The 18,094-nt window shown below is 37.2% G+C and overlaps 1 protein-coding gene across 1 annotated transcript in view; it reads right to left on the bottom strand.

Moving 5' to 3' along the window:
- Positions 1-10,821, bottom strand: part of FAM117B (family with sequence similarity 117, member B) — a 19,825-nt gene extending 9,004 nt beyond the window's left edge. Inside the window, exons 1-3 of the mRNA XM_009331932.1 lie at positions 10,735-10,821; positions 5,768-5,860; positions 5,138-5,251 (exon numbers count right to left, since the gene is read on the bottom strand). Of these exons, the coding sequence (XP_009330207.1) occupies positions 5,138-5,251; positions 5,768-5,860; positions 10,735-10,821 (294 nt within the window). The remainder of the gene's footprint in view (positions 1-5,137; positions 5,252-5,767; positions 5,861-10,734) is intronic.
- Positions 10,822-18,094: the final 7,273 nt, after the last annotated feature.

Below are 18,094 nucleotides of genomic sequence, written 5' to 3'. Positions count from 1 at the left end.
GCTGAGGGTGGTGAAACACTGGCACAGGTTGCCCAGAGAGGTGGTGGATGCCCCATCCCTGGAAACATTCCAGGTCAGGTTGGACGGGGCTCTGAGCAGCCTGATCTAGTTGAAGATGTCCCTGCCCACGGCAGGGGGGTTGGACTAGATGACCTTTAGAGGTCCCTTCCGACCCAAACTATTCTATGATTCTACAACAGCACGACACTTAACATCACAGTAGAATTCCTGTGTAAAATTCCTAGACTGTATGACCTAGTGTGCTGTGATTGAGAACATCTCCTCTACTGATTGAAGGACAGTAGCATTCTCACCTGGTCTTCAAAGTGATTTGTTTGTGTCCTTTTTATTTTTCCTCTAAGTAACAAGACTGTGCATGGACAGACACCAAAGCATTGCAACTTCGCATGCAAATTCTCAAAAACCATGCAAAATTTGTCTGGCAGAAAAACTACCTTAAAAAAATTAATGTAAACAAGAGAATTCTAAGTGCAGATCATAATGCAGACTTACTCTTACTATCACAAATCTATAAGGCAGCAAAACTTACGAAACATTAGGAGAGATTAAAAAAAAAAAATGAGACTTGCACAAGGACTACAAAAGCTTCTGTTCAGGAAATGCTTGTGACTGTTTATGTCAACAAAAACTCAACATTCTCATAATGGCCAAACTTGGAAAGACTTTCAAAAGTTTTGCTTGAAGATAAAAAATAGAAAACAGAAACCACTGGAGAAGAGTACAAAAAAAGTCTGAGAAAGCAACCCTGCTAATTCCGTTCCAAACAAGGCCTTGGATCAACAATCCCATAAACTAACACGGGTCAATATCCAGTCATAATACAGGTATATCAGCACAAGTTTAGGCACTAATAAAGACTGTTTATGCTCCCAGTTATTAAATATACACATTCTTAGGACAAACTGTTACAAAATAAAATGCAGAACGCAAGTATGCTCGTGTAAGATTTCAGCAGCCATTAGCAAAATGTGGGAATTCTCCATCTTTTAAATATGATGGCCTACCACAGAAATTCTTAGAATCATAGTACTATTTGAAGAGTTCTAAGTAGAAAAGCACAAGTTGCTCCAACAGAGTTCACTATGGTTCAATACAGCATGTTTCACTTCCAAGAGAAATAATATTCTGTACATGACTGAGGATGACTTGTTAACCCGGAGTGCCGGAGGGCAGAAAGGGAAGGAGGTACCATTACAGGGATGGAACAACTAGCCTCAAAACAAGAAACTTTATATTAGAAATACTGCCTTCACAGAGGTCTGCATGGAGCTGGCCCCTGATGACAGGAATAGGCTACCAACTTTTGACTACTCATCTGAATGTTTGGGAACACACAAAATGAAGCAAGGTGCCAAACACAGGATAATAATTACAGTGCTCACATAACAACACAGTCAAGGAGTTTTGATGTGGGACAGTTAGAGTCCTGAAACTTACAGGTATGGCATAAACTTGTAAGACATGAAATACGGGTGATGACAAATCTAAATTGTTCACAGGCATTTCAGAAAAATGCTGTAAGCTCTTCCAGTTTTTCAACGAGCAACAGAACTTTAAATAGAATCCAAGGTCTTTTGATGCTTTCTGATATTAACATCAAACCATCTCAAGGTTGAATGCATCATGGTAATTCCACTCTAAAAATGAAATATTCTACCTGTGCAAGGTGCTAAGAGTGACAAAAAAAAACAAACCCCAGTGCAAACTGCATGCAGTCGGTCTCAGTATTAGCAGTTGCTTAGGATCAATCGATTGGTAAGACATTAAGGATACATGCTTCCCAGGAAAGGGAAAGGAGGGGGCTTGATGGTTCATAGTGTCAGGTAGCAGCATAACATCAGCCAAATGCACTGAGGAAAAAAGATTATTTTGAAAGACCTCATCCATTTATTCTGTCTGGCTTCAGCTCTGGCCTCAATTCTAGTTTCTCTATTACATTAACACTTAAAATAAAGGAAGATCCCACTGGTTTGACTCCTGTTTACAAATTTAGTACCATGCAATTAATTCAAAATCCAACATTCTCAGAAGCATCCTGAGATCACCTGAAGAGGCTATGGTCTTTCTGCAAACCCCTCTTCCTGTAAAGAGAGGCAGAATGGAACATTTCTGGCATAATGAAAAAACAAACAAACAAACAAAAAACATTCAATTGCTCTGGAAAAAAGCGTAGTCAGCAGCAGCAAGGGCTTGATCAAGTTCCTCACTTGGAGTTTACCTGGTCTCTGTGAAGGGACTACCGAGGCAATTTCCTAACACATTTTGTCGGCCTTGTCAGGAATCCAATTCCTTGAGCTCAGAAATCTTTGTATGACCCTCTACAGTCAACAACTGCAAGTTTCCTTTGAGTTGGGAATGTAAGAAAATTTCTAAATGTTCTAATCGCTAACTGCAAGTGTTTCCACACAGTGCCTCCCACAAATCCTGAAGGAACTGAGCGGCTGCCTGAAATTCTAGTTTAGCAGTTCCTTAGAAAGGAATGAGAAAGCCTAGGAACTTTGCCCTTGATGCCTACAGTTACAGATTTTCACTCTGACTTAGAAAGCAGCCTCTAAATGCCATTAATCTAAACTCTTCCCTTACTCTTTTTGAAACCTTCTATAACTTCCCCCTTCGCAAGTACCTCGACACAGCTGGCACAAAGTTTACCAAGAAAAACAATGGTTTGTTTTGTAACACAATGCTGGAAAAGCTGCTTTGCCTCAGTTTATATTTTATAGTCTGTTTCACAAGCCCAAAAACTAATTATCTGTTGTGCAATATTTTATTCTCATACTCTAAAGTTTGGCAGAATGCAAAAGACCTCCGTACAAGAAGCAAAATTTCATTAGCATAATAATAAAGTAATTATGATGTGAAAAAATTTATATACATAATTGGGGGGGTGGTATTTTTCAGAGTAGTAGCATCACTGTTCATTTTAAAAATTAAAAACCACTAAGATTATCTATGTTGAAGTGACAGTAGCTTAGCATTCAGAAACCTACAGGTTTCTAGAATACCAAGCCAACCCTGTTAGAGTGCATGTAATTCTCCAGTGTACTGAAAGGCCTACACCAAAAGTTCCTCAGTACACTTTTTCGTGGTTGAAATGCCTCAATTGCCCACAAATACAGAACAAATTTTCAAACAAGTTCTACAAATTTGGATAAAATACCTGCATCAAGTATTTTGACCTGCCTTTTTTTTTTTTTTTAAAATGTGTCTCTCCAATTTTCATAAACTTTCCGAAAAACCCCTAGACAGGGATTGGGTCATTTATTTGCCTTTCTTCTTTCATCATTTTGGACTGTTCTGACTTGAGCTACAGCAGTCACTAAGATTAGCAGCATGCTACACTGCATCCGTACTTCAGTAAAGCAGATCAAAATGTAGGAATTTGTACTAGACAGCCTGTTTAAAATTCAAACTGTTCTTCTGCTATACAGAACAGGAGGAAACAGCTTCTGTTTCAAGATTTAAAGAGTTTGAAGAAGTAATTCCTAAATTGTTCTGTCAAAAAATGTAATTCTAAAAAAAAAAAATCCTAAATACGATACTTCTAGTAGCACAGAATTCAAACTAATAACAAACTGAATTCAAGAGGCATTTATGTCCTGAAAATTCATGACTCCTAATTTAAATGAACTACAGCAGGGATAAGTTAGGGTCTGAGACAAAAGATGCTACTGATTTTTATACTATGTAGGAGTTAAGAAGAACAGTTCAAGACAAATTCAAAACACTGTTCTACTTTCTTATTTCCAGTCTTGAAGTATAACAGATACACTCAGACACCTGACTTCTATCTATGAAAGAACCTGGCTGCTCAGGACCGTGTGTATGGTTCTCCCTTCTACTTTTTATTTCATCCTTTATCAGAATGGGTAAGTACCTGTAGAACAGGACACATGCTGATGTCACAACAGCTTCCCTCCCTGGCCTAAATTATTTCCGGAAGGATGAAAACTGTTTCCTTTCTGTCGTTCCATCAACTGGTATCAAAGTACGATATTTACTAGAACAATGCTAGTATTGTTGCATTTCAGGGGTAATTGGGAATATGATTAGATTTGCAGAGAAGCTTCACAGCTGAAGTACTTTCTCAATTCACAACACTGACAGTTCCACAGTTTCTTTCAACTACATTGACTTGCAAGGCAATTGTGAGGGATTTGTTCTTTTTGTAACTGTTAAAAAAAAATTGTGTGTATATCATAAATACACATTCATGAGATATAGTGAGGGGGAGGGGGGGAAGGTTTTTTCCTGGAAGAATTGACCAAACTTTCCTATTGGTTTTCTTTAAGTTACTCAAGCAAAACAGACTTGAAAAAGAATCTGTGGGTCTAAAAGCCTGTAATTTTTTTCCACCTGCTGTCAATTGAGCTAAAAATATTACCTCTCTGCAAACCTGACCTCATTAACAGTCTTGAGATAAAACTAAAACTGCACACAGAACATGTGGTGGCCTAACCATCACAATTTTTTAAGTGATTACTACTTAAAGTCTCAAGGCATGACAAATGACAGGGAAGAAAAAAAAATCTTACAAAGGCTGAATGAAGCCATCAAAAGTATAAACATTTTTAATAGACTACATAAAAGTCCCACTGAATAGCCTTTCATCAGGTAAGCTCTCTAAATCAGTTCAACAGAGGATTAGACAAGTGCTATTGTCAAGACACAAAACGTGATCAGCAAAAACTACAATTTTGAGTGAACCATTTTACCACCAGTTTGCTCCATGCCATATTCTACATACAAATTCATAATTGTTACAGCAACACGTAATGAAAAAGATAATCTGTGGTTTTAGATTAAACTTATCTGTCATCCTTTTGGAGAGCCTGCAGAATGCACTTTAAGAGTCTTGCTTTAAGGAAGGATCCAACTATCTGAAATTCTTTGAAAGTGGGAGTTCAAAGCCAACCCAGCCAAGTAGCAAAAAGATCTGGGACCCCATACACTCGAGGAAGTCTAAGGAAATGGATCTATTTCATAGAATTCAGCTGTAGCTACAACGCATTTAGCAGTACGTGGTATTTCTAAGTTCACTTTAAGACAAATCACAACCTTGAAAGGAGTTAAAAATAGTATTAGCTACTCAATATGTCCAAAAAGTGCATAGCCTTACCTGACTGTGGTTAATGGCTGCATGGTTACCATGAAATGGAGACTGTCTTTCTTTATCGCGATGATGCCTACTGCTGTGTTTGCTTCTCTGCAATTGTTGACGTAATTTTGCAATCTAATAAAGGAAAAATTCACATCAGATTGCACCAGATATATTCAGGTACACACATAGTTTCATCAGTTTATTCCATCACTTAGTTAAAATTCTTTACTACCACAACATTCATAATTATGGCCAGCACTAAATTAGACTCAAGTTCTTGCAAACCTAACATGTTAGCTATCAGTTCAGCTGAAGCCCAGAAGATACCTCTGGAGGATTAATGAAAGAACTTGAAATACATAAAGTTTGAAAGTCATTTGGTTGCTGCTGTATTGCCTCCTTTGATGAACAATGTCACCTGCATTTGACACTTTCTTTCCCACACATTCAGATTAAAATTTTTAATGTATGAAATTATTACATGAAATCAATACCAATGAACAGCTATTTCTTATTTTTTACCAAGCCCATAATCTGTATAATAAAACAAAGCTGTACAATATTCATGCCTGCCTGAAAACTCACAGTAACAGTGCATACCAGTAAAAAATTTAATCCAAAGGTATCTCAAATAATAGTATTTCTGACCTCCTTGAGTTGATCATTGCTGCCCCATGATGCTGAACGTTTGTGTGAGCTTCTCTTCTTTTCTAAATATTCTTCAGCCCAGGCACTTTCTGTCTGCAGCAAGAAGATTACAGGATTAATTTGAAAAAGGTAATTCCTACTTTCTGGCAGAATATTTTGAGACAAGCTAGAAGAGAGAACAGTGTTAAGATTTGCTAGATTCAGAACTGTGAGTGAAAAGCAGTCACTTGACTAGAAGCCTTTCTGACAGGTAAAGTATGAAAAAGTGGAGTGAAACTATGTAATAAAAAAAAAAACCACAAAAAACCCCCAACTTTCAGACCTACTCTAATACAGGAATGTGCTAGTTTCCTTTCCAAATTATTGAGCATAAGGCAGTATTAAAAGCCAGATGTACCACAAGCTGCTATAGAGCTCTGAAGAACCAGTACGACAGTGCTGAATTTGGGGGAGATGGTATATTTTATTTCCTGCACAGCTGCTGACCTTGTTTTTCTGATGCATTAGCAAGGGTAGCTTGGTGTAAACATTGTGAAAGCCTGCACCAGTACAGCTTCAAAATCATGTTCTTGCTGAGAAAGAATGAGAATGAGGAAGGCAAGGCATATAAGCACCACTAGAGCTACTGCAAAGCAGGCAATTAATTTATTAATGCCTCAAAGGGCTTCAGGTTCACAGTTGTCTCAGGCCAAGCAGAAAGCAACACAGATAATACTAAGCTAGTTTCACTAAACCAACAAAGTCATTAACATTTAATAAAGAAACTTGCAAACATACTGTGGTGAAAGAGTTCTGAGAAATTGTAAGTATAATTAAGACAAACTGTATTTATTTAAGATAACAAAATGCACAGGCAAGCCTGCGATAATACTGCATGCTTTATGGACAGTTTGTATTCCTACCTAGCCACGTCCAGAATGGCCTTCAAAAGCAGTGAACTGTAAAGGCTCTAAGAGGGATAACAACACCTATCGGGAATCTCCATGCAGTCACAAGAAATAACACTGAATGAAGCAGGAGGAAGGATTTCTGGAAGCAGCTTACACACTGAAAGAGACAGCTAATTCCTTTAAATTCACTGTTGCCACAGTGCAGTTCTTAGCATACAGCGGTGATCTAGCTAACTCATCCTTAGGAGTCATTGATACCTCACTTTCTCCTACAGACAGGAACTTTGATTGCCTCAAAGCCTTCACGTCTACAGTGTGCAACAGTTGTTCTCACATTTGAGACTAACAGCTTGCAAGCCACAAGCTGACATTACTTACTCCATCTGTACTCAGAATACAGAAACTCACAAGGCCTTCAATGATGTGGTATTAATCCCCATTTTGCAGGGAAAATGGAGGCGTAACTCTGAACATACAGGTTGCAACTCCCATTGGCTTCAGTTACAGATATAAGTTTCATATAAGTGAAACCTCCACTGTCAGTAGTTTTTCATCTTCATCATTCCAAATCAAAAACTAACTAGGACAAATCTGAATAATAAAGTTAGTAAGGTTGCTTTGAAATTCCTATTTCATAGCAAAATTAGAATTCATTAGAATATTCTTCCAGAAAAGCACTCACTTATGTTCATCATAAAATAGAATAATTGATAACTCCCATTCCCAAGTACCAATCTTTGTCTAGTCAATTCTCAAATGTCAGTCTGGAGTCTCATCCTATCCTCTAGCTCCTGGAACAATAAGTTTTAGCCACTAATTCTAACTTCCCAACTCAGCACAACCATTACACTTGCCTACAGGAATCTAATTAACACTCTAATCAGTCTTTGCATTTATAATTTATATTCAAGACTTTGACTTAAGATTCAAGACTCATTTAATAAACTAATATCTGATTCATTTTAAAGGATTAAAGGTTGCTTTGATGCTCATCCTCAAAACAAATACTTAGAAATCTTTTTAGAGCAAAAGTAGGTATAAGACATTAAATTACAGGAAACCTTTACATCAAGACAGAAATGTAATACTATTTTAGCAAGTCTCCTCCTACTTATTCCCCATATTTTGTTTATAATACTTATTTTCAAGAAACACAGACCCAATAACCAAAAGACAAAGAGGGATTTCTATTTCTCTAGGTTCTTAAGTACTATTGCTTGCTTATTAGTTGTTACCATTCACAACATCCTTCTGCCTGTTCTAGAATGAGAGAGAAATGAGTTTAAGGCTATATTTATCACAGACAGTAGAACACTTAAGAAAAAAGTCTTAAGAGGCAAAAACTTTGCAGCTGAAATGAATTATATTCTTTAAGAATTAAAAAAATACACAGCAATTGTCTCATTTTAACTTGTATTTTGACACAGCTGTATTTCAAACAACCACAGGCAAAGCCAAACAGGTTTGATTCAAAGGGGAAAAGACACAAGATTAAACACCTGTTTTAGCAGCACTTAAAACAATTTCTGCACGTATGAATTCTAGCCAGACCCTAGGACACTCAATAATACATTTAATTCATCATCCAACAAACATTCTGCATGTACATAGTTCAGTCTGGTTTTATAGAGAGGTTTCATAAAAATAATCAGTTGAAGCAGGAGTCTGATACATAGACTCTGCATGACCTGGGATCTCTTACATAGTTCTCAGCTATGACCTATGGGCATCTCTATAAAGGCCTGCAAGTTGAAGCGTGTCGCTCATTGCTGTCGCTTCCCAGTCTGCTTCCTGAATGACTCTACTCCCTATGCCATAAACTCGCAGAATCAAAATACTCTGCTTACTCAACTTGAAAATCTTTTATATCTTAATAGATTTAATTCCTGTTCCCTAAACTCTCGAAATCTGAACACCTCCATTTCACGTCAGACTTTGTGAAATCTGAAATTACTGGAGCCAGAATATCTTGAAAGTGAAACTTCATCCAAATACCACATCTTCAGAAACACTAAACAATACAAATGGAGAGTCTATACTATCTTGGGAAACTAACTATTGTAAATCACTTTTTAAACTTGTCCCTAGCTCAAACGGTTGCTCTTAAGCACACCAGAAAGATTAAAAGTAACATCTCATCAGTGTCATATCAACACAAACTTTGGATGTACAGATGTATGTCTGTATGCCAAAATTTTCTACTGGTTTGATAAATTTCAAATTAGGAAGTGCAAACAGATCATTCTATTTCCCTCAGCAGTATAACAACATCAATCACCACTAAATATACTCATTCTGCAGAAATATCCAATGCCCTTTACAGTCTTCCCATTAACCTTTGCAAATGTTTCCCCTTATATATGAAAGCCCCACTACCATAGCAGCTAGATGTGTCAGAATTGGAAGAAAAAGACAAAAGAAAAATGTAAACCAAAATGGATGATATCTAATCTAGCTGGAAAATACACAGATTATAAGATCCCAACCACGACTCTGATTAAACCGAAATGAAGCTTAAAGAGATCAACTGAACATATAGCAAATACTTTGGCAGCAGTATAGAAATATAATTATTTTGAAAAAAGCATTATCCTAAGAAATCAAATATGAAAATAAATAGCTAAGGCACCCACACTGGTTTAGTTCTGCCCTTTAATGATGCCTTTTAATAGCTAAGCATGAACAGCAATTCCTTGTATATGATACGCCTTCCTTCATCCTCCTCCTCTTAGTATGATTTGCTTACCTTTTTCACCCCATCTTCTAACCATTTTTCCGATTCATTTTCCTGCACAGAAAACTTGTTCCTCAGCTCTCCTTTCTCTCCCAGTTTCTATTTCCACCTTATCCACACGGGCATATTCCCCTCCAAAACACCTCACTTTTCTACTGATCTGCTCTTTGAATTGTGGTCCTTTCTGCAAAACGTGTGGATCTTGAGAAGGCCATACAGTAACAATCAACACTGCAGACATCATCACTCAACATCCTACACATTTGAGTAGACAGCACACTGAAACCTACATGGCCACATTTTTGTTATTGTTACCAAACATAAGGCAGGCTCCAACTCAAGTATGTCCCACACGCTGTCAGTTTCTCTTCCAACTGTGTTTTGCTCATGTTCTCTGGAATTGGTGGAGACCTGTTATTGAAACCATGCTCTAGGAATAGGGATTTAAAATCTGATTATGTTTGGCTTGCTCTTTCACTCTGCAAGTTAGAAATCCACTGCCAGACTGCATCCACCGAAGGAGATACGAAACGCTGGGATATTTTATGGAAAATCCATCTTGAATCACTTCTGCATACAGTAGGATACCATGTAACAACAGCTCCCTTTAAGGGGAATGATAAAACAACTGTCATGATAAGCGTGTAACTCTTGTTAACGCCAGTTTCATTCAATTGTTTGCTGGTTCTGTCTTTACAGGTGGCATAGGACTGAACCATTAAAAGCTCGTGAAAATTTTGTCAAGTTGTTGAAGTTTATTGGCAAATCCTGTACTTTTTTAATACTTTCCAGTTGAGCTAAATTTGAACATCATTCACGGTTCAATGAGGCAGCTCTTCAATGTATATAATTCTGTACTTGGTGCATAGATCCCAGGTGAACATTAAAGGCCTTTTACAGAGGATGAATAGCCTATCATAGAAAAGGCTACAATAACTTTTATACAGGCACTACAGAAGCTTTTTTATTCGGTTTTAAGACAGACATACACATAAGGAGTCACTAACTTCTCTTGTATAAATTTAAACTAAATAGTACTTAACACCAGTGCAATCTAGTGTACTGGACACTGTAAGAACATTGAGAAAACAGATATGGAATACACTAGTGTTTTTCTGAGGCAAGAAGAAAGTGGAACTCTAAGAAAAGGCTGTGAACTGTAATATCTCTTAAAAGAATGCAAATAATTCACTTACGTAACAGCAAAGGTAGGATACCTGCAATTTGAAAGTGAATAGGAACTTGCAAGCAAGAAAGCTAAAGTGAATGTTTTCAAGGGAAAAGCTTCTTACATTTAAATCCTGTCTTCACATTTAAATACTCCAAAGAAAAATCTATCCTACCTGTGTGGCTTTGTCTCTCATACATGGAGCAGCTTGTCCATGATTATCACGAGGCCACTGTCCAGCAAGGTATGGAGCAGCAAGCATATCCAATGAGGAAGTCCGGCGAATAATGCTGGAAGGGCTTGATGAAGGTGGTCTTGACTTGTCAGCTAGAATAAGAACACTTGATTAGACAGAAAGCAAGTCAGAGAGCTTAATTTTTTTAATTGCCTACAAGAAATTATATCAAATCAGAACTACTATGTTATTAAGTATACAACAAGATACTTTTAATACAGGAATTAAGTTTGTTTTTCCAGACTCTAGTCAGTTTTAATAAGCAATGATATGTGGTTTTATGGTTTCCTTAAAAACATCCTTATGTCACAAATGTTGCATTGGTAGTCACACACCACCATTTATTCCCTCAAAGGTGCAACAGTCATTGGATTCTTAAATGATGAAGGCTTGGAAGAAATAAAAATAGCTAAGTTTCCTCATACATAAAGGCTAACAAAGAAAATCTGTGCTGACCTTTTTCAATTTAATGCCAAGTTTAGAGTTCATCCCACTAGCCCTTTACCCTTCACCTACTTGAATTCAAGGGACACTATAAACTGACATGTTTTATTAACCACCCAGTATACGGTATATGGCAGATTCATAAAGAGTTACGTCTAACCCTTAGATCCAGAAGTCAACTTTGATAAGGTAATGATTTACATTTTACAAGATAATCATGACATCTCCTCCCTTTACATGCTACCTGGTAGCTACATTCATATTTGCCTGACACTACACCTTCTGCAACACCTCATTTTTAGTGTTTACATCGATATCACTTTCCAGAACAATTTAGATACTAACAGGAACCCTTACTGAAAAAGGTTAAATATAACAAGCACAGGAAGTAACATGAGAAGGAAGAATATGGTTAAAAACAAAAATTTGCATCTATCCCATCTGCCAATGATGTCTTAAGTAAAGTGGCAGTAAAAACTACACTGCAAGCTAATAAGTATAAACACTGTGAAGAAAGGTTCCTCAAAATAGTAATCGAGGTTTGTTAAAGAGACTGACAAGCAGGAAAGACCCAGGGTTTAGATACACATATACCCTCACACATTATTAGTTACTAGCTATTCTAGATGTAAAATGCAAATCCAGAGACCACAGTGATCTAAGCTTACTATCAATTCATCTACTCCCCACAGAATTATACCTGAAAGAATTGTGTATTAATCTTACCTACAATGAATACAGAGGCCTAAAACAAGTGGCTAGAACACAGCAAACAAGATACAGAGATCAGATGGAAGCCTTACAAAGGCACTGAAAAAATTCAGTCATATGTCCTTCCGGACCATGCCTTATGATGAATTCTGCACTAAAAGTCTAAATAACATAGCAATTTGTATTCTACATAAACTCGTTTATGGCCAAAAGAAGGTGTGCCTGATTAGTGTCTGACTGCTAGTCAGAAAATAAAAACACTGCCATCAGAAGTCCAGAATTCAATTTCTAAGCCATTTCAATCTACTAAAGATACACAAATATTAATAAAACCTGTTAGGTACAGATTTCAGTGGTGTGGACAACATCTTAGTCTCATAGAACACCAGTCTTTCAAATGTAAGTCTAGTGACATTCTATACTAAATATCCTCATGCACTTTTTGCATTAGTAATGTTCACATTAAAAGTGTGGAAAAAATATTTAAATTCAACTATAAGGAAATAATTATTAGCACTATAATCAGCCACATTCACATAAAGCAGTCCAGAAACCTCATCTGGTTTATTATTTTTACTGGTACCAACAATGATAAAATCTTACTACTAAGCTCACAGCAGATCTGCTCTCAGGGAGTAGCAGCAAAGTTCCATTTTGGAGTTACCATGCACTTAAGACCCCCTCCCCCGTATCAAAGAAACTCTGACTACTGCTACCACGATACAGCACACTGAAGGGTCTGTTTGTATCAGAAGATTTAAAAATGATTCCTTTTGTCTGTACCATGGGAGAATCTGGCATGCTAATGCAACATGTCATTCCTTAAAAATTACACTTGCTTCCAAGGTTATATCAAACATGTTATTTGTCTCAGAAATAGCTGCCATACTCTCCCTATTTATTTTTCTTCTGAATTATTATTCTTCCTCTTCAAGAAGCTTCTCTCTCTTTACCAAGGGGAAACAGAAAGGATGTGAAAAAAAATTAAAAATCAGGAAGTGTATGTAGTCAGTCACATCATCTGCAAAGCCACTGCAGCAGACAGCTTCAAAACTGAAGCAGCAGAAACTATTACCCTCTTCCCTCCCCCACAAAAAAAGTGGAAAGAAAATTTTGCTGGGCAGAGAAAATGAAAACTGAAGAGCCTGTTTACTATTTAAGTTCAAGGGAAGCTACTCATTTCAAGGCACAATGCCTGTAAGTACTCTCTTTTCCCCTGATTTAAAAAAATCCTTCGAGGAATTCTGATTTCAAATTACTATTATTTAGATGGAACAAAGATCTTTGGATATGTTTTTACTTACTTTTCCACCTTCACAACATGTCTTAATACAAATTGCCAGTCTACTACACAACACCCCTTGCTGTTTCAAAACATTTCAATGGGAACATATACAATGTTTTCATTGCACTTTCATCTACAATACTTGAAGCAAGCGTTCAGCTGCTATTTTGCCTTGATGTGACCTACATAGAGATAACAGTTACAACAGCTGTGGCTGATGAAAAACAATGGAGCTGTTTCATCAAATAGATGCTTCTTAAATATTAGATCTGTTTTAATTGGCCTGATTATCTCTTTAAACCAATATTTGTGGTAAGTGTCAACCCTCCTATCCATCCACCACTACTCTACATCTATTTACAAACAAAGTCTTTCTTCAATCTGGCAAAATAATAGAACAAAACATAAACAGAACATACACAATACAAATCAACAAAGTCCCTAATGTGGGCAAATAACAAGCAAGTTACCATGTCTTCACAAGTCATTGCAGTACAACTGACCGACAGAAGTTGCCACAGGTCAACTGGCATCACACACATCTATTGCAATTGTGAAGTCAGGCACCTCTGAAGGCAACTTAAGCTAAGGCAGTCTAACCATGTGACTGAAGAGGAAAATTGAACAAATATAGATGCTTACCAATAACCAACTGAAAGGTAGGAAAGAGAGCACTGACTTGGGGGGGGGTCTTAACATACAAGTCCTACAACTACAATTACAACTGAAAAAGGAAATTACAGTGTGAGAACACACACCTTTGAATTGGATACCTCACAGGAGAAAATTGCTATATATAAAAGAAAGGAAGGGAAAAAAAAGAGGGAAGGTCTTACACATAAGGAAGTCCTAAGAGCCAAAACACTGAAAATTCATCTTTCAGTTTTTCAGGAACATTTCAGAACTGTTGTCAGAACTGCAAAATAAGGATTACTGCTGAAGTGTAACTTGAAGATTGATCTTATAGTCCTGTTGATATCTTTCTATGTATTTGAAATTAAAGTTTTGAGAAAGGAAAATAAAGACTCCAAAGAGACATCTTCCTAACAGACACCATGAGAAAACAAAACAAAACTAGTAAGCAGCAGAAAAAGCCACTGGAAAAGCATGGGACACCATTAACCTCACAAAATTCCCTGACAGAGTTCTAATTGAAGCTTTTTATACAGGTAGAATATCCCCAAAGTGAGAAAGAGCGAGACTCAACTAGCTGTTCTAGCATCTAGGCATACAGCTGACCTTTTTGTTCTGTTTTGGTCAGCCTTTTCCTCAGAAAGGACATTTGTGGGATCTCTCCCATGCATAGCTGTCTTTTCGCAAACTCATACAAAACACAACAGATCTCAGGGGCTTCACCTACTTTTTATGTTTCGTTGAAAGCATTCAACAGGCTCAGACAGTATTAAGAACAGACACACAGCACAACTGTGTATATTCTCTTTGGAAGACAATCCTGGCTATTATCTTCACATAAATGTAAAAGAACTACTCGCACTTTTGCTTCCAGTAATTCAAAGTGATCCCTCGGTAGGAGAGTGACCAAATTAATGTTGTTTTGCAAAACCAAACGTCAGAAAGCCCAAGATGTTCAAGTAACTTAATTTTAGTGAATGAAAAAAATCTTTAATTCAAATAAACTCCCCTGCACTGTTGGCCACAAGAAACCTAAAGTATGATGCTGCAAAAACGAATTCACTTTCTTTACACCTACCATTTGTTAAACAGCTTAGGTAAGCAAAGCTGGCATGAAATGGTACACAAAGCCTTCATCTTCTCCTACCCTACAGTAATATCTTTTATAACTACTGCAAAACCTTGGCAATTAACGTTAACAAGTCTGCAGCTATTATTGCATCACTCACCAAATTCTTAAAATAAATAAATTCTACAGTGTAATTTAAGAGTGTAATGGAGTTCCATTCCTTCTCCCTACCCCAAGGAGGGGTTCATATCTGAACTCTTTAAGACTTTCCAATATACTGTTATAACAATTTTCATCATTTCCTTTCACACAAGTAGGCTTTAATACTACTCTTCCATGTACTATTCTAAATAAAGGACAATCTAGTTCCAGATAAAACTAACCAATTTTTCTCCTCAATATTCAGTGTGAGTTTAAATGTCCAATACAGTCAATTGGGATATACCAGGAAGTTCAATATCCCATAGAGAAATCTCTCACAACCTCAAGGCACCCAAAAGGGTCAGTAAACAACTGCTATGGCTCTGTCTTGACCTTCTTGTTTACACAGCCTGATGCATTATAAAGTTTTTGGAGTTAAACAGTTGGAGTCTTCTGAGAAGATGTGTTTTATGTAAGAACACAAATAACAAGATCACATTTGATCCTTACTCAGTAGATAAGCCAGGATAAAAATAACAGTAAAGTAAAGGTAGCGCATACACATTTCTCTCTCTCATTTTGCTACAGTCTACTAGTAGGTCTAAACAACTTCCTCTAACAGGGGTGGTTGCAGACAGGTAATGAGGCATATGTGAAAACTGAACCAAAACTGGAGATTGCAGGACAGACCTCGCAGCGTAGAAAAGAGGCCACAACAGTGATGGGAAGGACAGGGCACATTAACATGGAAGTAGAAGTGGAAGTCTGTGAAATAAGCGCTAAAGACTGCAGGGAGGGAAAGTAGAAGATGAAAAATGGGCAGTAGGAAGACCTAGGCTCTTGGTCATATTTAGGAGGGAAGCGGCAAGAAAAGCACAGAAATTTAGAAATTGTGCCATGGAATCTTCAGTTTGTAATTATCCCATCATCAACAGAAAATTCAGTTAAATATTTCCAACATTTAGTTGCAATTCAGTTCAGAAAACAAGAAAACAAAAAACCACCACCAAAACTACACCCAAAAAACCCCACCACCAAAAAACCAAAAGAAGCTATTAAGTCACATTTGTAAATTCACAAGTTGGGGTTCTCCAGTATTAAGCAGGTTGATGAAAACTACGTTCAAAACTATTCAACTGCTTCCCAGAAAAGAAAATCTGAAAAACATGAAGCTGAGTCTAAAGTATACAACTTACAGAACCAGTATCGAAGTTCAGAAGAAGCTATCATTTGTCTAACCTCAATGTTCATTTTAATCTAAAAAATATGGCTGCAGCTGTAGGAATGAACAAAAGCCATCATCAGCTGAAAACAAGAAACAGGAAAACCCAAGTTATTCTGCAGTAGATTCTGACTGATACCCTGAAGTGGCCTGCATGGCTTCACAAGCATAGCCTTATTAGCAAAAATAAAGTTCCGCTTCCATGTTCTCAGCTACCACTAAGTTTTCTCATCTAGTTGAAGAAAAAAATTGATGTTAACTCAGTCTCTATCAAGCACTGGACTACACAAGACAAGCGTTAAGCAATATTAAACAGGTTTAATTTGCATTTTTGGCCAATACAAGTACTGCTCAGAAATTTAAACGCATGGAAGCAATTAAATGGATGCTACTGCTCCGTTTTCACACATCTTGTAAAAAGCTAGTGGAGTTATCTAACACAGTAGAGTGATCAAATGACTTGTTTCTTTCTACATGCTAATTCTTAGACCCAGTAAAGAAGTTAGCCTGGTTTCAACAGGCTTCTACACAATGATCTGAAGACAGTGCAATTTTTCCACCCTAAGTGGTCTGACACATGCCTTTACAACCAGCTTTTGAACCTGGATTTCAAGGCTAGCCATCCTCTTCCTCATTCTCCAGGCCAGAAGATTGCATCTTGGGCAAGAGTTTCTATAAAGTCCACAGGAAGAAGATGGGATTTTGTAATGCGTGTAACATCTTTCAGATTACTGAGTAACAAGAATCTCACATGAAGAATACACACATTCATCAATCCAAAGCCTCAGAATATAACCTTTAAAAACCCACATTACTCTTATCTGGAAAGCTGAAAATCTAATTCAGAACCTAAACGCCTTTGTGGCACTGCTCCCTTACACTGCAGACAAGGAGGCATATGGTAATCTTTAAGAGGTATGTCTGAATTAAAAAAAAAAAAAAGAAAAATCAACTCACACAGACATTAGCTGAAGTACCGTACCAACTGGTTATGACTGTCTAATTTGGCAGCATCATCCCTCAAGAGCCAGGATAGAAAAAAAAGAAAAAAAAAACCCCAACAATATGGCAGCCTGGTTATAATCATTATTTTAGAAAGGGGGAAAGCAACATTAGAAGTAGAAGTGTTAAAGGGAATCGTGTTGGTCCTAGATTTCTGCATATACACTTCTGCATATTAGTCAACTTTATTGTGTAGATTACCACATGCAATTTCATGAAAAAGAGTAGCTGTAAGCTTTGGTATCTCAAAAGTCACAGATTTTTCCAGATTTGAGGACATTACCCCAAAGCCTCACTCATTCATTTTTGAGTAAACTTTTATCCCAAGAAGAAACAGGACTTACATATGTAAGCCTCTATTATCCTCAACCAGATGCCACATATTGCTTAAATTTCAGCGTTCCCAGTAAGTATGTTTTAATTCTTCAAAAACATTAAAAAGCAGTTTGCTACAAAATGTATGCCATTGCTACACTATTTTCTATCTTCTCTGTAGCGCAAGCTTGTCATCACTCTCAAGTTCACACATCCTTCTGCAGGGTTCACGTTGAAAGTAACTACTAAGAGAGATACCGAATACTTTTTTCCTACATCTATGTGCAATGCCTACAATGCTAGCTAGTTTTCTAATCACAAGCTTGCAGACAACTGCCTGGATCAAAAACACATACCATCTGGCACGAGACGCACAGCAAGGGGAGAAGATCAACAGCCCCCAAACACCAAATTGACCTCAAGCTTGTACCGAAGTATCTTAAGTACATCTCTTACACCATTGACTCTCTCTCATCAG

The sequence above is a fragment of the Pygoscelis adeliae genome, unplaced genomic scaffold (assembly GCF_000699105.1).
Source record: "Pygoscelis adeliae isolate BGI_AS28 unplaced genomic scaffold, ASM69910v1 Scaffold160, whole genome shotgun sequence".
Lineage (NCBI taxonomy): Eukaryota > Metazoa > Chordata > Aves > Sphenisciformes > Spheniscidae > Pygoscelis > Pygoscelis adeliae.
The sequence above is the reverse complement of the archived record's forward strand: the minus strand, read 5'-3'. Positions and strand labels throughout refer to the sequence as shown.